This window comes from Bidens hawaiensis, unplaced genomic scaffold (assembly GCF_021521415.1).
Source record: "Bidens hawaiensis isolate Kalapana, Puna unplaced genomic scaffold, B.hawaiensis_p1.1 tig00004497_1, whole genome shotgun sequence".
Lineage (NCBI taxonomy): Eukaryota > Viridiplantae > Streptophyta > Magnoliopsida > Asterales > Asteraceae > Bidens > Bidens hawaiensis.
In genome coordinates this window covers 1617718-1639383 of record NW_027491272.1, presented here as the reverse complement: position 1 = coordinate 1639383, position 21666 = coordinate 1617718, and the positions used below count along the sequence as shown (strand labels likewise).

General features: G+C 39.5%; 1 protein-coding gene across 1 annotated transcript; it reads left to right on the top strand.

Moving 5' to 3' along the window:
- The first annotated feature begins 1996 nt into the window (after positions 1-1996).
- On the top strand, positions 1997-10673 carry LOC143626775 (E3 ubiquitin-protein ligase IPI1-like). Its single transcript, XM_077096751.1, has 6 exons — positions 1997-2162; positions 2513-2685; positions 8283-8332; positions 8747-8772; positions 8855-9290; positions 9988-10673. The coding sequence occupies exons 1-6, from the start codon at positions 1997-1999 to the stop codon at positions 10430-10432; spliced, it is 1296 nt and encodes a 431-aa protein (XP_076952866.1). The 3' UTR covers positions 10433-10673.
- The last annotated feature ends 10993 nt before the right edge of the window (positions 10674-21666 follow it).

Below are 21666 nucleotides of genomic sequence, written 5' to 3'. Positions count from 1 at the left end.
ACATACATTCAACTCTTTCTATACCCATTTAAGTATATTTATAAACATTCATATGGCATATACTTACCACTTAAGGTAAGTGTATTAACTAATCACATTGAGTATGCACACAGCCCCGTGAACATACATAGAAAATGGGGCTAAAACTCACCTGAGTCCTGTTTCTCTTTGAGTTAAGTGTAATGCCCTTCTTTAGCTGTGCACGGCTAACTGTGTAACAAGGCACGAATATCAATTATTTATCTTAACTACTTCTTACATCTAGGTGAATGAAACCTTCAACTAACGGGGGTCCGGGGGCAGCGCCCCTGGTAGCGGGGTCTAGAGGCGGTAGCCCCTAGCAGGATCCAAGGGGCAGAGCCCCTGGCCGGGGTTGAGCTGACAGGTCAGCTCGGAAAAATTTTATTTCACTAATAGGCCCTTTATCAAAAACGCATCAGAAAATTATTCGCATGAAATTTCGCATGAGAATTTCGCATGGAAGTTTCGCTTCGCATGAGAGTTTCGCTTCGCATGGCCCATTTCGCTTCGCATGCTTATTTCGCTTCGCATAGCATGCGGTGCGAAATTCTTGGATTTCGCATGGCATGCGATGCGAAGCCCTTTTTCATGCAGTTTAGACCCGATTACCTTATTTTGTCATTTTAAAGCCATTTTACTGCTAGATTCTTCCCTGGAACCCGATTCTACCCTTTTTATGGGTTTTGGGTCGTACCAACTTTGTATACCCGTGTTTTCAAGGTCCGGATATCACCTTTTTTTTGTCATATAACACCCCCGTGAGGTTATAACTCACCAAGTTTATGTTTTTCTTACGTTATACAACCTGATCTATCGTTCTAACAGTTGGCATGTCTTAATCAACCACAAAAACTCAACCTTGTTGGCCAAAACTCACCTTTTTGGTCTCGGGTTCGATTCTGGACAGATCCGAGGATCTTGGTGGTGTTTCTTGTTGTTTTATGGTGTTTACACCCGAGACTCGTTCTTCCTTGAGCATGGATTTGGATCTGGAATATAAAGAGAAAGTGTGTGTGTTCTTGAGTGTGTGTGTGTGTTGTGAAATGAAGGAAAATGGTGAAATGGTGGAGGGGTTGGGTTTATATAGGGGCTATGGGCCCCACAACCCACTCACAATTCCAAATCCAAATTTTACCCAAACATTTTCACACAATTAAATTAACGACACACACGCAATAATGAATTTTCTTTTATTTATTAATCTCAAAATACGGATGTTACATAGGTCAAGGGAGTGAGAAAGGAGGGATAATGAGTTTATTATGTTTTTATGTAATAATAATAATAAAATCTAAAATTACCAAAATGCCCTCATCTGTATTGCAGATGATTAGGCTTAACGGAAAAAATGGATGAACGTTAGTGTAAAAGACTAAAACCAAGGGAAAATTGCATATAAAGGATAAAGAGTGAAACTCATTTTAAAAAAGGATCCATTTCATAATTTAACTAATTCAAAATGACAAAAATGGTAAATTTTTCTAATTAATATTATGAAGGATTAATAATTAATGAGTTCGTAGGAGTTGGGGGTTGAAGTTAACGTGTTTGTGTCATCATCTCATCTCATGTAAATCTAAACTCATCATCCATCTTGAAACCCCATCTTATATTAGCGGTCAAATAAAGATAATGTATCTATGATATGAATGATATCTGGTAAATCCAACGGCCGTAATACTAGCGACTACGACCACCAAGAGAGACGCTAACGCTAAGCTTTCATTCATCTCCTCAATTCAATTCCAATTCTCTCTGTCATTTCACCTGCACAAACAAACCCTAGCATTTCAATCCCAATTAAACAAAACAAAAAGAAGATTCTTCATTTCTTTTCTTTCTTTGTCGCTCAAGTAACGAATTTCATTTCATCTCCCCTTTTTTTTATATTATAAGAACCTATAATTAATTACAACCATCCCATCGCATAGTTAGGGTTAGGGTTTGTTAGTTAGTTAGGGATTATTATTATTACATGGGATTAGAGGCTGCAGATCTCGCCGATGATGATCGGGATGCTGCCGCTGGAGGAAGGGGCAAAGCTGCTCACTCGGTTTCCTGCTCGATTTGCCTCGATGCTGTCACCGATAACGGCGATCGCTCTTGGGCCAAGCTTCAATGTGGCCATCAGTTTCATCTAGGTAATTTGTTGCTATATGAATTCGTCAGTTGCCAGATTGTAAACTCAATTTGTTATTGACGTTAGGGTTTGGTGTATTCAAGATGGCTACTTTATAATTAGACAGCTGAAGATGCCTTCTTTTTCTATGGAATACACTAAACCCTTGTGGTTCTGTTTGGTTTTTTATAGATTTGTATATATTAGAAGTTGAAGTGAATCTAATATCAAATATGATTCTTGATTTGTGAAATGTCTATAGAAACTCATAATTTGATGAATCCGTATTGTATAGATCTTTTGTATCCCTAATCTGTATTGTGAATATGATTTGTTTATTATTATTGCTATTTTTTATTTATTTGGTTGCAGATTGCATCGGTTCTGCATTTAATGTCAAGGGAGTGATGCAATGTCCCAACTGCAGGAAAATTGAGAAAGGCCAGTGGCTTTTTGCAAATGGTTGTAGATCGAATCCTGAGTTCATCATGGATGATTGGGCTCATGATGAAGATCTCTACGATCTAAGCTATACTGAAACCACAGTAAGACCTCTTCTAATTGTTCTGATGTTATTTTGATAAAGTTACCTTATAAACTATTGTTAAGTTATTAGGAAGCTTGGAAGTGTTTCAAGAATGTATAAATCTTAGGGAAAATAACTTAATTTGGATTATATTATGGTAAATAGTAGAATGATTTCAGTGTCTTCCTGATCCTGTCTTCATGTTTCTTTTGAAATAACATATTACTACTTTATTTTTCATTTTATTTTTAATTTAATAAAGCACATATAGACGCGAAGCATACTCAGGCAAGAGGTTTATCGCTTCTTGAGGCGATGGGCAGGTCAATATTGTGAGACGCACACATCGGGAGTGCCTCTTGTACATAGGCAGATTTTGTGCATAGGAAGTTTGTACATAGAGGTTATTTGTACATTAAATAGTATATAGAGGTTATTTGCGTTAGGTATTTCTAAAAGAAACAAAAAGGAAAATACTGCTAATACGTGGTGAACTATTGATAGCATTAAGTGGTGGGATAGCATTAAGGAAAAAAGACAGAAGATGTTTCCCTAAACAAAACCTAGAAGGTAAGTAGCGTATAGAGATCCTAACCTTCATCCGTTGTTTTCCTAAACAGTCGTAACCTAAAAATTCTAACCTAGTGCAACGGAACACCTAGAAAATAACTACTGTCAAAGGTAAGACATCCCTATGCTCCCCTCTTAAAAAAACTCGACATCTTCAAGAAATTCTATCACTGATCATGCCCTTGGAGAGGTGCAAGTTTAGCATATCTTGTATAATTTGCTCATCGAGCTGTGAGGATTTGTACGGTTCTTACACATTGTCATCTCACAATCCCGCACATGCTCAAACCATCTCAAGCTCCCCTTCTTTATCTTTTCCAACTTGTGCACGGGACCTAGTTTATTTTGAAAACTTCATTTCTTACTCGATTCAGTCTTGCGTGTTCACACATATGCCTCAATGTTCTCGTTTCTTCTACCTTCAAGTTTTAACTTTAGACTGCCCTAACAATCGGTTCTCTATAGCATAGCTGGGCATACTACAACCCCATAGAATTTCTCCTTTAATTTTGTTATGAATCTTTTGTTACACAAAACCCGACCTTTGCATACTACAACCCCATAGAATTTCTCCTTTAATTTTGTTATGAATCTTTTGTTACACATAACCCGACCTTTAATATCTTTTTTGAGTGTCCTCTTCTTTGTTAGTTACCACTGAACTTACAAAGATGCTCTGTCTTTGCGATCTAAGGTTATCCGCCTTTCCTTTAGCTTCTCATTAGGTTCTGTCTACTCTTTGCTACCAACTTGTTATCATATGTAAACAACATGCACCAACGGTGACTTTATAGATTGTTTTCGACAACTCATTCTTGACTACTTCAAAAAGAAGGGAATTCAACGCGGATTTATGTTCCCACTCTTGTCTTGGCACTACCGTGCATATTCCTATTATATCTATTTATCTTCTTGAAATCACTCTTACATTAAGACTATCCCAAATCACTTTACAAGGCACACTTTCCAAATCGTGTTTATTTTCCTTTCATTATTCCATCAATCTCCATCAAATATGTATCGTCTCTTTATAGTAGATTGATTCAAATTGGTTCATTGCAACATGATTTTTTTGTCTAATTCTCGCCTTGATAACCTATTCCCACAATTTCGTGGTATAACTTAGGAGCTTACCCCGATAGTTACCACAACATTGAGCGTTTTCTTTATTCTTGTAGAGAAGGACTAAGACACTAATCTTGATCTGACATTTTCCGTTTTTGAAGATATTATTGAACAACTTGTTAGCCAATTACTTATTCTACCAAACAATTTCACACTTTAATGAGGATGTATTTGGACCAACAACCTTATTTATTTCTATCTTCCTAAGACTTCCTAAGAGCTTTTCTCGCCTCTTTTGTAGTGACACAAGCAGTTATTTCGTTGTTGCAATTGGTTTGCGGAGTTCTCACTTTCATGTTAATGATTTCTAACACTGTTGAAAAAATCATGAAAATAAGTTTGCCATCTCACCTTGATGTCATGTGCCTTCACAAAAGCCCGTTTGTTCTCATCGTTTTTGAACTTTACGACTCCTGGATCCTGTCTTCTTTGCTTCTTAGCTTTTTTGCAATCTTAAACATGTCATAATACCTTTTCTTAGTCTCAAAGCATTTGTACGTTTCCTCATATGCTATGTTCCTGAGACACTCCTTTTGTTGCCTCCCGTTTGGTCTCTTTACACCTTTCTCTAAATTATTATTTCTCCTCAACGTTGCTTCCTAGGAACTCTCTTGCTTGTTCACTTGTCGCCTATCTTGCCTTGCACATACATTTAACCATCATGACTCCCTATGCCTATAATTGTGTGCATTGTGATCCCAAGAGTTTCCTTCGCTATTTGTGTAACAATGGCTACCATAGCCTCTCACATTTTGTTTGCGTCCCCACACAGTCTAATCGAACCCGTTGAGAGGACGTCATCTCTGAAAACCATAACTTTTTCACCCTTCCAAATACCCCATCGAATTATAGGTTTAGTCTTTCTATAAGTTTAGTCTTTCTCTTCCCATCGACTAGCTTTCTTTTTCGTGACTATATCAACTACCAATATTCAATGTTGAGCCACTACCGTCTCCCGTGTTATAACCTAGCAGTCCTTCTACCAACTATGATTTGCTCTCCTCGTTAATAAATGGTCAATTATGGTGTTGTGCCCCCGCTAGTAAAAGTAATATGTGTGATTTCCTCTTCATAAAGAACGAGTTAATTATAGCCATGTCTTGGGCCAAAGTGAAGTCATAAAGGTCTCTCATCTCTCTCGTTTTGAGTTCCATAACCAAATCCTGATGGAAACCCATCTCTCTTCTTGCCAATGTGACCATTAAAAATCACCTTGATATATATTATTACATTCTTAGGTATGGCCCCACAATTTCATCTAGACGATCCAAAAATCTCTCTTCTCATGGTTCCTAGTTCCACTTGTGGTGCATTGGCTCTAACCAATGCCACTAGTTTATTTCCTAGCACTAGTCTCAAAACCATGATCCTATCATTCTACCTTCTCACCTCCACCACGTTGTCTTAAGTTCCTTGGCTACAAGAAACCCTACCCCATTTTCTGCACTATCTACCTCGATTACCATAACTTGTTACTATTTCACTCAACGTTTCCTTACACATAGTCTTCTAAAGGTAAGCCATCCTACACCCTTAAGCGCATCTACCCAACCTAACAACTTACTACTAAGAGTTCCCACATTTCAAGATGCAAAACGCAAACTTCTCCTTTTTCTACCCCCACATGCACTCCTCGTCTCTAAACACACTCTCAAGGTAGCATCGTTACAACTTCCATTTATGTTAACCACTAATCACATGATAATTTAAAGGATAACTAACATAGACATCGCAGGAACCCGCAATGTCTAAAAGATAGTATCCAAAAAGGAGAAAGCAATAACCCTAAAAAAGCGCGCAATTGCACAAAAGTAGCACCCAAAAACGCCACAAACGTTTATTCTTTGCTCACAAAAACACACATTGTTCCTTACAGTCAGCCAATTGCACACAAAAGTCACACAAGCACACACAGAAGCGTAAAAGTTGAAAACTTGAATCAACAACAATAACTCAAAATCAATTATGAATTTTGAACCAATAGTGAAACAAAATCGATCATGATTTTTGAACCATCAGTGAACCAAGATTAGCTTCTTCACAGTTTGAACTGCCAAGTAGTTCTGTGTCGAACCTTCATTTTTATTCGGAAGCCAAAACAGGAAAGCCAATTGTGGGTTGCTCGAAAACCGAAAATCGGAAGCTTTGGCTTCTCTGGTAATCCAGATCTGGTGAACCAAGCTTTGGTTTTCTAGTTACTCTTTCAGACAATTCATATCTAAGCCTACAAAGTTTCGGCTTTTGGTGACCCAGAAATGACTATCTGGTTTTGTGTTTCAAATCAAAATAAAGGTGAGACAAAGACCTAGTTGGTGGTTCAGATGGTGAGAGGGAATTGAGCTTGGCTCACTGGTGCTTCAACAATCATGATTGGTTTTTACTCACCGTTGGTTTGACGATCTGATCTGATGTTAAGTCATTGTTGCTTTTTCAAGCTTTAACAATTTTGCATCTGTGTGCGATCAAGTTATTGTGTGGGATGGTGTGTGTGTCGTTTTGGGTGCCCATGGGCGATTACTTTCTTCTTTTTGGGTACCATCTTTGAGATATTGTGGGTTCTACGATGTATTTGTTACTTACTCTTTGGTTTATTGTGTGATTAGCGGTTGACATAGACGGAAGGATGTATAGGTAAGGGTAGGAAAAGGGTTATAGTTTGTGTTTTGCTTCTTGGAATGTAGGAAATCTTAGTAGTAAGTTGTTGGTAGATGTGCTTAAAAGGCGTAGGGTATTGGTGGCTTGCCTTTAGGAGACTAGGTAAAAAATGGAGCCAAGTGCAATGGTTACAAGTTATGCTATTCGGGGTCGGACAATGCAAGAAATGGAGTTTTTGTTTGCAAAGGAACTTGAGGACAATGTCGTGGAGTTGTTAGATGTAGGGCTGTCAATTTATGATACGGACCTGTTAACACGACACAACACAGGTTTGGGTTTGAGCTTAACAAGTTTCGTGTCTTAAACAAATCGACCTATTTAAGACATGTTTAAATTCGTGTCCTAACAGGTTAAAGACCTGTTAACCTGCCAGTAACCTGTGCAGATTTTTATTTTAAAAAAATATATATATATGCACTCCTAAAGTCTTACACCTAAAGTCATACTTACAAACGAGTCCATCAGAACCCGATATTATGTTTTTTTATGGATGTTATGCTTTGCTTATATGGTTTTTAGTTTCAAGTATGTTATGGATTTGTCGTCTTTTGTTTCAAGTATGTTATGGATTTGTGGTTTTTTGTCTCGACTATGTTATTGATTATCTATTAATCAAGACTTTTATGCTCGTTTTGAAAATTTTGGTTTCGTTACACGTGTATTATTTATTGTGTCTTTAAACAGGTCTTAACAGGTTAACCTGTTACTAAACAAGTTCGTGTTTGGAAAAAATGACACAATTAGTTATCGTGTCGTGTTCGTGTTTAGCACAACAGGTCATCGTGTCTTATCGTGTCGTGTCTTATTGTGTTGTGTCCGACATGTTATGACAACCCGAGGTAGATGTGCTTAAATACATTGTGCCTCGTTCACATGATGCATGAACCTTCGGCTCTGGGTACCATATCACGGTAACGCCTGAGAGCTTTTCAAAACCAAGATCATATATAGTAGGTAGCAAGTTGTGCTTTTTGCTCTCTAAGTCTCAACTGTGCTATCATGGATATAGGTAAAGAACCGGAATTGATATAAGTCGATGCACATTTTTCTAGGTCTTTGGTACTCATACTTTTGGTATATGTTGGGGTGTAACATCAGGGAACACAATAAGGGATTAGAATTTTAGATATGGACTAATTGACGTGAATTTATTGAAAAAACATCAATTGCTATGAATACTTACATGCATTGTAAATACTTCTGTATAACCTCTTATCCTGGTACCCTGTACAAATTAATCTTCATGCTTGCTTTTCATAATTGCAGTCGATGTGGTGCCCATTTGGTGGATTTACTCGAATCGCTGCTTCTTTTGAGTAAGCACACTATCTTCTTTTTACCATATGTGATTTGGTTTGATCAAAAACTATAATATTTCTTTCAGAAAATATGGACGGAAATTTACAATAAAAAAGAAATTGCGTATTGCAAGGTTTAATATCTTTTTGTCGATGTCATTTATCATAATTATCTCAAATAGTATATAAACTCCGTTTCGATATCCTGCTTTTATTTTTAATATCTTTCTTTTGTTAAAATAAAAAAAGGAAATTGCATTTTGCAAGGTTTAATATCTTTTTGTGGAAATCATTTAGTATTATTATCTCAAATGGTGTATATACTCTGTCCTGTTATCCTGCTTTTATTTTTAATCTCTTTCTTCTGTTTCTTGTGGCAATTTCAATATTATGTCTTGCTTATCTTTATATCATTTTCCTTTAATTTTGCAGTGAAGGGGAATTCCCGACAACTGCATGTAAGATTTTTATACTTCTGACCAAAATCCACTTGTAACGAATTACTGGGACTAATTTAACTATTGTTCTCCCATTCTCCAGACCATGATCTTCTTGGACAGCATGCAATCTTTACAGAACATGCAGCAACCGTATCATCCACCGCTCATCTATGCCCATATTTTGCATATGTTCAACCGGTTCACCCGTCTTCATCATCCTCAACTTCCAGTGCGAGTGTTGCTGATGGTCCTACTACTACATACAATAATAATAATAGCAGCGGTAGTGGTAATAATAATAATAATCAGTGGAATAGCAGCCAATCAGCATCTAGTGAGATGCCAAATTCTTATGCTTTTCCCACCATGGATGTACGCTATCACTCTACGTTTTTTTCTCCATCAAATAACCGTGTAGGTGTAGGTGGTGCGGATCAACCGTCTATGCCGTCTGTTATGCCCCGAAGGCCGGTTAGGAATAATGCTGATGTTCCAAGATTAGGCTCTTATGTGCACCCCTTTCTTGTTGGCCAAAGGTAAAACATACTTGGTTGTCGTTTAAATATGTGTGCATACATATACATAATATAAAGGGGTTTGTTCCGGGCAGAAGACTGTTTGTGGAACAAGTAGAACAAGAAAATCATTTATTTTTTGCAATGCTTATAAACCTCTCCTGAAATTTAATCATGTGTAGGTTATAATACGTACACGTGTTTTCTACGCAATCAACCTATGAACTATTTTTTAAAGATTTACTATCGCATTAGTATTTTTTTGTAATTAAATTAGGGCATTTATTATCTTAAAAAATCTAAAAGGTGTGTGGGTAAACTGAAACTAACTTTGTTTTGTCATAGGGATGAAATTGGTACCATAGGTACCAAACTGGTACCGAACAAGAGCAATACTGAAAACGAGTTTAACTATAAACCGAATATTGTACCTTTGTTATCGGTTCGGTATCGGTTAGTACGAGTACCGTTGAAAATACAAAATACCGTAACTGAATGATACCGATTCTAGAAACATGAAAAACAAATACCGGTACCAATTGTGTTCGGTCTATATCGATTTGCTATGGTACCGGTACTCTCTACAAAATTGCTCATTCCTATTTTGACTTGTTACTCAACACGCACATCTTGCCACCTAATAAGACGTGTAAAGTTTTCCAAGATCTTTTATTATATTTTTATACTTTCTAAATGATCTTTTACATACTTTGTGCAGTTCTGGTGCTAGAGTTCCTAGCTCGGTTGGGTCTTCAATGATCCATCCTCACCCGGGGAGTGCTGCACGGGCGCGTGAGCGAGCCCAAGCCCTTCAGGCCTATTTTCAGCAACCCAGCAGTTTACCGGGCTTACGCACACCTATAATATCCGGATCACGAAGATCCAACCAGGCCCAAATGGGTCCAGTGGGCTCATCATCAGACCCGATCCATGGAGGTGGCGTTTATTACCTCCCAACATCCGGGCCATCAACTAGACCCGGCTTTCAAGAAGCCGAAAGCTCGATGCCAATCCCAGTCCACCATACATGGGAACGGGACCCACATTTAGGGCTAGGATGGGGTTTTCACCATGGTGGTGGCGGCAGTGGCGGCTCTGGTGGCGGCTTTCGAGTGAGGCATGGTTCAGATAGGGCTCCGTCTCAAGGTCATTATCGGTCATAAGTTAAAACGCTTTATTCGGCTGCTTTTGATATCACGAACCAACAAGTAGGATGAGAAAACTTATTTGGTGAAGTGTTTTTAAGAATGTAAGTGTTGGAAGCTTTGCTTTGGTTTCAGGCTTGATACTGTTGAATGGCCTTGAAATGAGTCCATTTGCTGCTTTGTTGATTGGGTTGTGTCATGGATTTTGGCTTGGAAATATATAATAACCTTAATTGTGTTCAAGTATGGTTAGGCTAACTAAAATATAATAAGAAAATTTATTGTTATGTTACAAGATGAATATATAAGTTAGTATATTTAAAAGGTGCTACTCGAGAAGCGGAAAAACAGATTTTGGGTTCATGGAGTTGCTGATATGTGGTGCAACTAGTTATTACTTGATATACATCTTTGAGCTTTCAAGTTGAGCTTAAGCCTTTATAACGAAGGTGGAGTTGAACTATCGAGCCAAAAGGTTATTAATTTGAACTCGTGCATGCGTCTTTTGTTTTATGACACATTTTCCAGGCATCATGGCTTGTTAGCAGGCCAGGTGATGCACAATGTGGGGCATTTTGGCACGGCATCGATCAGCTCAAAGCAGAAGTTCAAGCCAGATGTGCCAGAAACAAGGTGATTGGCATGCCTTGACTTGTGTAGTAGGCATCATGGCTTGTTTGATTGGCCCCATGATGCACAATGTGGGACATTTTGGCAAAACATCGATCAGCTCACGAGCCAAAATTCAAGCCAGACGTGCCAAAAATACGGCCATTGGCATGCCTGTCTTGGTTGCTTGTTATAATAATATATAAATTAAAATTCAGTCTCGGTGCTAGAAATAATTTTTTTGAATATTTGATTTGATTTTTCTTTTTCAAATATGTTTTTTTTATGTATATTCATTTTACGAATTTGTTTTTTGGTTTAGTTTCGGTACTACAACGAGCCTAACCGATACCGATTAATTTGTGTCTAATAGCCGCCGCAACACCTGGGTTTTACCGATTTTTGTTATCATTTATTTTAAGTAAGTTCATTCTACAAATTCAAATTTTGGGTTTAGTTCCAGTATTGTAAATGATTCTAATCAATACTAATCGAATTCGCATCAACTAGCCATCACAATGCCCATATGAAATCAGACTAGACTATGAATGTTGAATGCATTTTAATCTTTTTTATTATCTAGTATTAGATATGTTTTGTCATATATATTAGATATAGTTAAAATTTAATTTAAATAATCTTTTTTAATACAAGTAAATTTGGCTATTACAACTTTAAATTAACCTAATTCCAGTATGATTTTTTGTAATCTTTGTTTTTGTTATTATTTCGCATCCTAGTTCTTCCATTAATGCTTATCATTTATGTGGCTAAAATGATCATTCTTCCTGTTATGATCCTCTCAAGTATCATATTTTGTTGGTATTTAGATAGAATTGATGGTACGGTTTTAATTAATAATCTTTTTAAACTAAATTTATTATTAAAAGCTTAAACTGTGAAATCAAACAGGAATCATATTGTTAGTGACGTTTCAATTTCAATTTTTGATGGCTTCGTTTTAGTTTTGGACGACAAAAAATTCGTACTAACGGTTAGGCTCACAAGTTTAACTTAAAAACCATCAAAACCGGCACTAAACACCCCTATGTAACGTTATTTTTTTTAAATCAAAAAAATTATAACAATATCATACTCAAATTAAAGAGAATAAAATGCTCGTTTTTATGGTGCAATTTTTTTACAAAAATATGAACGTATGAAAAAGTTATGGCCGTTTAAAAATCGTGGGTGGGAAGTTAGTTAAAAATTGAAATTAAAAACATAGTATAGTTAAAGATGAGGGGGGGAACTTGTAAATTGGGTGAATTGTGTTTAGATGACCAGTTTACCATTTTTTACACACGTACTTTATGCATTATTATTTTTAAAACTCTCAAAATTAAGTGTCTTAATTTATCTTTGTCTCATTTATTATATATAGTATAGATATGATGCTCATATTAAAGATAGAAAAACGCTTGTTAATATAATTTTTTTTTATTTTTAAAAAATTGTCGTATGAAAAGTTATGGATACTTTAGAATGATGGCGGAACTGACATGTGCTTGGCATGTGGAGAGAAAAAGTCAACAAATTTAATGTGTTTGACCCATTTAAGTTAAAAAAATAAGTGGGTCATGCGTCTCACTAAACTCGGATTGCCTTAAATAGGTTATAACATCTCATTTATTTGCTAAGCATTTCATCATCAAATAATAATTTTCGTGGGTCATGGGTGTGACATTCATCAATTTTCGAACCCGAAAATCCTTCCCGTTTATAATTTTTATTTTATCGGATCTTCATTATTAAATTAAACGACAAATTTTATCTTAATTTATTATATATTATTTATGTTTGTTACACATCGTTCGCAATCATGTTGTTCGTTAACAAAAATCTAAAGTATCAAATGTTTACACCTTCAATCTATAGTTCAGTGTTTACATCCCCTTAGTTCTTATTCCAAACTATGATGTATATATGTGTGAACCCTCGGGTGGGCAAAAGTATCAAATGTTTACACCTTCAATCTTAGCCCTGCTTGCGGTGCGCACATATGATGTATATATGTGTGAACCCTCGGGTGGGCAAAAGTGAATTTGCACTAATTTTGACGTTATTTTACTAATCTCGTGAAAATAACGTTAAAAGTATATATGTGTGAACCCTCGGGTGGGCAAAAGTGAAATTGCACTAATTTCACTTTCAATCTTAGCCCTGCTTTCAAATGTTTACACCTTCAATCTTAGCCCTGCTTGCGGTGCGCACATATGATGTATATATGTGTGAACCCTCGGGTGGGCAAAAGTGAAATTGCACTAATTTTGACGTTATTTTACTAATCTCGTGAAAATAACGTTAAAAGTGACGGACGGTTAATCAGGCATCATGTAGTGGCGTTGATAGCTGAAAGATAAGGGTACATGCACCGATCAGCCGGTGTCCCGATGATTGAGTGCTATGTGCCTTATGTCCAAGGCTTGATGCAAAACTACTATCGAGCCGGGGGTCTCACCGGAAGCAGCCTCTCTATCCCTATGGGGTAGAGGTAAGGCTGCCTACATCTTACCCTCCTCAGACCCTACCATAGCTTTGCTATTGGTGGGATATACTGAGTACGATGATGATGATGAGTTCTTATTCCAAACTTCAAGGACTATTTTAAAAAAAAGTTCAAAACCTTTCCCTCCCTTCATTCCCCTTTCCTTCAATCACCAACACCCCCTTCGGTTTTTATCCGTAAAATCAGCACTAAATCAAGAAAATTGCCAATTGGATTGATTCTTAACCTACACGCCTTCACATATTATGGTGATTGACAACAAGATTATAACGAATTCATTCAAATTTGCCTAAACTCTAAAACGCGGACTGGTTACCTATTATCACTATAAATACTCGATAAAAATTATAACGAATTCATTCAAATGTTTACATTCTGTGTGTATGTGTGTTATATTTGTATATTTTGTAATATATTTAATTTATGTAATTTTCTTTTTGTGTAGGCCATGTAACTTGTATAATTTATGTAATTTGAATAATTTGTGTATTTAATGTAAGGGTCAAGTTAAGTATTACTTTTTGTAGGAAGGATAAGAAGTGATCTAATCCATTGATTTTGAATTTAGAGGGTTGAGATTAGTTTGTTGGAAAATTCATTATAAAATAAAGAGAAGGTAAGGTTATAAAAGGAAGGGTTAGGTTATAATAGGAAGTATAGTTTTTGTAGGAAGGATAAGAAGTAATCTTGTCCATTGATTTTGAACATGGAGGGTTAAGATTAGTTTATGGGGAAACCAAGTGTGAACACAAGGGAAATAGCATAAAAGGAATAACACATTTATTGACTTTCTCTCTTCATATGCAAGGCACATGCAAAATTTCCTCATCATTTAAAACGTCCATAACTTTTTTTTATGACGTTTTTATTGAAAAACAAATTCACCATAATAACGAGTGTCTTTTTATCTTTTATATGAGTACCATATTGTTATATAAAAATAAAAAAATATTAATTGGTTTTTTACAAATTGTGTTTTACCAAAATTGTGTTTTACAAATTGTGTTATACAATAGTATTTTTCATTGTGTTTTGTTTCATAGTGTTTTTTTCATTGTTTTTTTTACATTATGTCATACAATTGTGTTTTTTTTTCATAGTGCTTTTTTTCCATTGTGCTTTTTACATTGTGTTTTTCATATTGTTTTCCATTGTGTTTTTTCCGGCGGCCGTTTTCCGGTGACTTTTTTTTGATGACTTTTCGGTGAATTTTTCGGCGATTTTTACGACGAAATTTCTCGAGAATTGTTTTCCGGTGATTTTCCGACGACTTTTCCGGTGAAATATTCCGGCGGTCTATTGTGTTTTACATATGGTCTATTGTGTTTTTTTTAAAAAATGGCCAATTGTGTTTCTTAAGTCCATCGTGTTTACCACAGCCACGACATTCACCGTTCACAGCAAGCAAAAACCGTTCCGACCACTCCAGCAACAAAAACGTTTTTCCGGCGAAGGGTTTTCGACGAGATAATCTGATTAAGTGTTGTTGTCTTCGATGCCGCCATCTTCGTCGGGGTACATGGTGGTTCATTAGATGTGGGGCGGCGGCGGAACTTGAAGAGTTGGGTGACGGAGGTGGGTGACGAGGTGACGGAAGTTGCAGGGGTGGCGGCGATGGGTGGTATAGGGTTAAACGGAGGTTGCAGGCGGCAGAGGCAGGTGTTAGAGAAGGTGGTGTCGCCGGTGAAGGTGGCGGCGGCGGAGAAGGTGGCTACGGTAGTGTGGTGAAGTGGTGAAGAAGGTGATAAAGGAAGGGTTTCTACTGGATTTTGTCATGTAGGGTTTTTTTTGTAATTGACTAAAGTACCATCTTTCTTAGGAAATGATACTTCTTGTTTGAACTAAAACCCATAAAAGAAATAACACATATTTATTGAATTTCTCTCTCCACATGTATGACACATGTTAATTCCTTCAAAAATTTAAAACACTCATAACTTTTTTATACACTATTTTTGTCAATTAAAAAAATCACCATAATAACGATCGTTTTCCTATCTTTAATATGGGTACCATATTGCAATATAAAAATAAAAAAAAATTAACAGATTTTTTTTATATATTGTGTTATAGTTCTAGTTATTGTGTTTTTACAAATTATGTCTTACTGAAATTGTGTTTTCTTATAGCTTGTGTTCTTAACAGCGTAATGAGCAAAATATAACAGTTACGTTTTTATCAAATGTTTTACAAATTGTGTTTTACCGAATTATGTTTTAACATAATGTTTTTTTGTTTGTTGTGTTTTAACAATTGTGTTTTTAGATGAAAAACACAATTGTGTTTTAAGGTGAAAACACAATTTATTTGAAAAAAATCAAAAAGAAAAAAACAAAACGAACTCGGTTTAGCAAAGTATTTTTTTAGGTGAAAAACACAATTGTATTTTGTGATGAAAAACACAATATATATGTTAATGAAAAATTAAATAAAAACACAACACAATCAAAACAAGATAAGCTCCACTAGCGTTGTGTGAATCATTATTTTATTATTTGTTCTCAAGCATTGTGTGAATCAATTGAACTCACAAACCATAGCTAAAACCTTATCACAATTTGTGACTGAATAATCATCACAGGTTCATTTCGGTGCACCAAGCTCCCTGTCTCTCTCGTGAATGAAATCCTCAAACTGAGTCACGAAATCTCTCCAAATCATCAGGAAATTAGCAAATAATCATCAATGCTTCTTCACTTTAAACATTAAAACATATATGGATTATCAATTTTACCATAGTATTCTGATTTTGACTTTTCAGTTAACTTTGACTATGATGAACATGTACTGATCTTCACAAATTCTTCACATATGGACGAATCTGCTAGAACCCTTAAGCGGGTGAGACTCTAAGAAATATAGAGAAAAGAACGTAGGAATTTTGCTTCAACTTTTTGTCTAATTTCATTAACCAAAACAAAGGTTTTTATAAAGGCTTACATCATGCAACAATACTATCCTAGAATTTAGGAAAACATGGAAATGATGCTGAAGAGGTAGGTTCCAGCAGAGCCCAGTTGGACCCGCAAGACTCACCTTGAACAGGGACGTCTGCGCGATGACCAACTGCTCCAGCAGGACCCACCATGCTCAAAGAACCTTACGCGCAGTACGCCAGCTGTACCCGCAGGAAAAGCCTCCCAATGGTGAAGTACCCCGCCTGTTCCCGCAGCTGCGGATACAAGCCATCAGGGAAGGCTACCCGCACTGACAGCAAGGCTACACGCACAAGGCATTCGTTCAGTTGTCACATGAAGGAATGAGCAAGGCGGGAACACTCCCGCCTAAATGAGCCAGTCCGTATGCTTCTGGAAGGTCTTTCGTACTATACCTACTAAGGTATGGACGGAACAGACAGTTTGACCAGAGCAGCCCATGAACTAATCACAGGGTGACAGCTCACCGACAACAATACGAGGAGGAGCACCCTCTAGTACTGTTTGTCACTATTAGCCGCTGCCTACTCACCAACCCTTACGAGGGGACGTGCGCAGCCTACAGTTGGTGGAACAGTGCGTAGCCGGCAGTAAAGGAACAGTATACAGCCGACCTTGTTACTGTTGGCCGTAACCTATCCACCAACTAGCATGGCCTGTGCATACGTCCACTGTTGGTAGAACAGGAATACTATTCAGCCGGCTGTACCTGCTTGGAAACCTACCTTCGGCTATAAATACTCCAACACCTTGGAATGGTAAGGACATCATCTGATATCTCAATCTTATCTAGCAATCTCTTAATATACTCTTATATTCAGAGCAATCTAGTCTGATTCTCACGCCGGAGGGTGGTCACAAGGAGGAACCCCCCCCCCTTCTCAGTGACGAGCTTACGGTGTCTGTTTTGCAGGTCTCCTGAAGAACAACCTTCTCAGCTAGATCTCATCCGTGGGAAACATTACTTAACCCCCAGATTATCTATAATCTGTCCAGGGTTCACTTAGTGTTTCTTCATTGACGCCATCCGTGCATAAAAGCTAGAACTATTTTAGTTTTTTCAAAATTTCTGAAGAAATGGTTAACGTTACTCCGGTCCAAAGGCCAGTAACCGACCAAGAAACCCCGGTAACCACAACCCCAGCAACTGGGGGGAACACCGGCGGTTACACAAATCTTACGAACACTACCCCGACTACCCAAGCCGGGGCAAGTGCAGTAAATATTCCACTGGGGTTCACTGACACCCAGTTGGAAAAACGAACAAGGGCCCCTCGCCAAACACTAGATCAGGTGAAGGCGTGGGCCGAAGCACGTCAAAGAGAATTCCAAGCCGAATTGGATGAACGCTTGCGTTCAGCTCAACAGGCTGACGAATTCGGCAGTACTCGCCAACACCTCAATATGAGCAGTGAGTGCGAGTACTCAGACGACGAGAGGGAGTCCGATACCGACGCAAACCCTCGCCATAAGGCGAAAGGGAAGCGTAAGGAAACGGACGTCCATCCAAAAAGGAATTTTGGGGAAGCTTTTAAACCAACTGCGGAGAGAAACCCGCGTGACTTCTCCAAAACATTTAGACCAACTGCTACAAATGCAGGAAAGTCAAAATTCGCAAGGGACATTGCGGAAGCAATCGCCCCGAGAAGTGCCAAACAGATGTCCAACATTGGCACTTATGATGGTCTATCCGACCCAGACGACCATTTGAACAGGTTCATTGCGGGGGCTACCGTCAGCAACTGGACGGAACCCACGTGGTGCTACATGTTCCAGATGACTCTGGTCGGAGCGGCCAGGGCATGGTTCGATCGTTTACCGATCCACCACATATATGACTGGGCGGACTTTCAGAACAAGTTCAGCCAGCACTTCAGCCAACAGAGGAAGTACACTGAAGAACAGTGGACGATCCTCAACTGCGTGAGAGAGGAGGATGAATCTTTACTAGACTTCATCACCCGCTTCAACTCCAAAAAGCTAAGTCTCGGCAACATAAGTGAAGATCTGGTTCGCGCCGCTTTCATCCAAGGCGCCGAATACCCAGAACTTATCCGCACATTGACGGGTAAGGATGGTATGCCATCAACATGGGATGCCATCATGACGGCGGCAAAGCGCTTTGCCGAGACGGAGAAGCAACTGGGAAGGGATCTTCCCCAGAGTACACACCTCTACACGCAGAGGACAAGAGAGAACAATGTCCGGATCGCCCGGCAGAACAAAAAAAGGAAGCTAGGTATCTGGCAGTCAAGGGTAAACTTTGACACCTCATCCAGCTCTCGCCCTCTTGTTGGCGGAAGAAGTCACACACACCCTTCAAGCCAAAAGCACCGGTGGACGCCACTCACCAAGAGCGTCACGGAGATATTTGCCACTAAAAAGCTACCGTGGCCAAAAGCTCCAGCGATCCGGCACCGGCCTAATGCGGATCAGAGCAAATCCTGTGACTTCCACGGGACAAAAGGTCATGGTACGGAAGAGTGTACATCCTTGAAAGACATTGTCGAAGCATTCGTCAAGGATGGAAGATTGGCACACCTGGTGGCATCAATCAAGAAGGGAGGACGGAACGACAACCGGTACCTGGGCAACGGACGAAAGCCCGTTGACATCAGCATCAACATGGTTCATGGCAACATCAGAGGAAGAAAAAGGCGAACGCCAGAACCATGCGCATGGAAGGAAGCTGAGGTGCGCTTCCCGCGAGTGCCAGGAGGACCCAGCAAAGAAGGCCCTATCGTCATAAAAAGCCAGCTGGGGCACTACATCACTTCTCGCACTCTTGCTGACAACGGCGCCTCGTCAACGGTGATGTACAGGCAGTTCTTCGACAAGCTAGATGACGAAGACAAGGAGCGCCTGGAGACGATCTGCGCCTCGATGGAAGGGTTTGATGGCAGCACAAGCACCTCCCTGGGTATCCTATCTTTCCCCGTCACTCTTACAGATGGAAAACACTCCCGCACAGAGGATGTAGACTTTGTCGTGATGAGGAAGCCACACCACACGTACGACATTCTCTTCGGGAGAGACGGGATGGCAAGATTCAACGCCGTGGTATCCTCAGTCCACGGCATGATGGGATGTCCAACAGCTGAGGGTGTAGCGATGATCACCGGCATTCCCCAGGTATGCATCGCATCTGTCTCATCTAAACCCAAACCAAAGATGGCTAAACCAACCATCACCGAACCAGAAAGATGGGCCTTCAATGGCAAGTACCCTGACCAGGCCGTTACCATTGGCCCAACAATTGTTGATCCCACTCGCACCTTACTTAAGCGCTTATTACAAAGGAACGCCGACATCTTCGCGTGGACACCAGCTGACATGACTGGTGTACCCCGGAGTAAGGCAGAGCATAAGCTCAAATGCGATCCGGCTGTCACACCGATCGTACAAAAGCGCAGAGTAATGGGGCCAGAACAAACTAACGCGTGTAGAACCCAAGTCAAGGAACTTCTTGACGCAGGCATCTTACGCGTTAGTAGATATCAAACTTGGGTTGCAAATCCCGTAATGGTACCGAAGAATGACAAACAATGGCGCATGTGCATAGATTTCAAAGATTTGAACAAAGCATGCCCCAAAGATTGTTATCCGTTACCTGAAATTGATCTTAAGGTGGATTCGTTGGCACCATTCCGCCTTAAATGCTTCCTGGACGCGTACAAGGGGTACCACCAAATCCACATGGCCGTTGATGATCAGGACAAAACCGCTTTTCGGACGCCCGATGGCACATTTTGTTATCAAATGATGCCATTCGGACTTAAGAATGCCGGGTCCACATACCAACGCCTGATGGACAAAGAGTTTCATTCCCAAATTGGGAGGAACTTGGAAGTCTACATGGATGACTTGGTCATCAAAAGCCCTGACCCAGAAGCGATGTTGAAAGACATCGAAGAAACTTTCAACACGCTCAGGAAGATAAACATGAAGCTCAACCCGAGCAAGTGTGCCTTTGGAGCGGAAGAAGGGAAGTTCTTAGGGGTCATCGTCACTAAAGATGGCTTCAGAGCGAACCCTGAAAAGGTCGAAGCCATTATCAAAATGGAATCACCTACTACCATCAAACAGGCTCAGACACTGAACGGACGACTAGTGGCACTTAATCGCTTTTTGGCAAACCACGCGGATAAGTCGTTCCCCTTCGTGTCAACGTTGAGAAACTGTTTGAAAAAAACGCACTTCCGCTGGACACCAGAAGCGGAAGCAGCTTTTCAGGAGATTCGGTCACGATTGATCGAACTCCCAACACTCACAGCACCAGAAGCGGGAGAGGAGTTAATCCTATACCTTTCCGCAACTGATAGAGCAACCGGGGCAGTCCTGCTAGTAGAGCGAAAAGGCATCCAGATGCCAATCTATTATGTCAGCCGTATCCTAACAGATGTAGAAACCCGGTACTCTACCCTCGAAAAATTAGTCTTAGCACTTTTACACGCCTCACGCAGGTTAAGACGATATTTCCAGGGTCACCCAATCACCATACTCTCCAACTTCAAACTTGCAAACGTTCTAGGCAAACCCGAGTTATCGGGACGCCTAGCCAAATGGGCAATTGAGTTGGGAGAATACGCGATAAAGTATAAGCCAAGACCAGCCATAAAGGGCCAGGTTCTGGCCGACTTTATTGCAGAAGTGCCTGCATCGCGGGAAAAAGAGTGCCAGGAAGAGGCTCAACCCTCTCCAGCACAAGACATCAATGATGTCTGGCGACTCTACACTGATGGGGCAGCCAATAACGAGGGTTCAGGCGCAGGGCTAAAGCTAACCAACCCAGCGGGACAAGAATACACCTACGCTATTCGATTGGATTTTCCAAGTACGAATAACGAAGCCGAGTATGAGGCATTCCTGGCTGGGCTGAGAATTGCGCGTAAGATGGGAGTGAAAAACTTGGAAGCCCACGTGGATTCCATGTTAGTAGCCAATCAAATCAACGGGACGTACACGGCCGTGAACGACACAATGGCCCTGTACCTCGCACAAGCAAAATCCCTTATGCGCGATTTCAATGACTGCAAAGTCATACACGTCAAGCGAAGTGAAAACAAATCTGCGGATGCGTTAGGCAAGCTTGCTTCATTAGCCTTTACCCACCTAGGAAAGGATATCCGCATTGAACTCCTCGAGACACCTTCGGTCACGCACAAGGAAATTTGTGTCATCCAAACCGGCACGGAAAC

What these genes read in the sequence shown, in the direction of transcription:
- LOC143626775 (XM_077096751.1), top strand. Translation starts at nt 1,997, where the DNA reads ATGGGATTAGAGGCTGCAGATCTCGCCGATGATGATCGGGATGCTGCC. An exon ending in TGGCCATCAGTTTCATCTAG is followed by an intron (nt 2,163 to 2,512) that starts GTAATTTGTTGC and finishes ATTTGGTTGCAG; the next exon opens with ATTGCATCGGTTCTGCATTT. An exon ending in GGAATTCCCGACAACTGCAT is followed by an intron (nt 8,773 to 8,854) that starts GTAAGATTTTTA and finishes CCCATTCTCCAG; the next exon opens with ACCATGATCTTCTTGGACAG.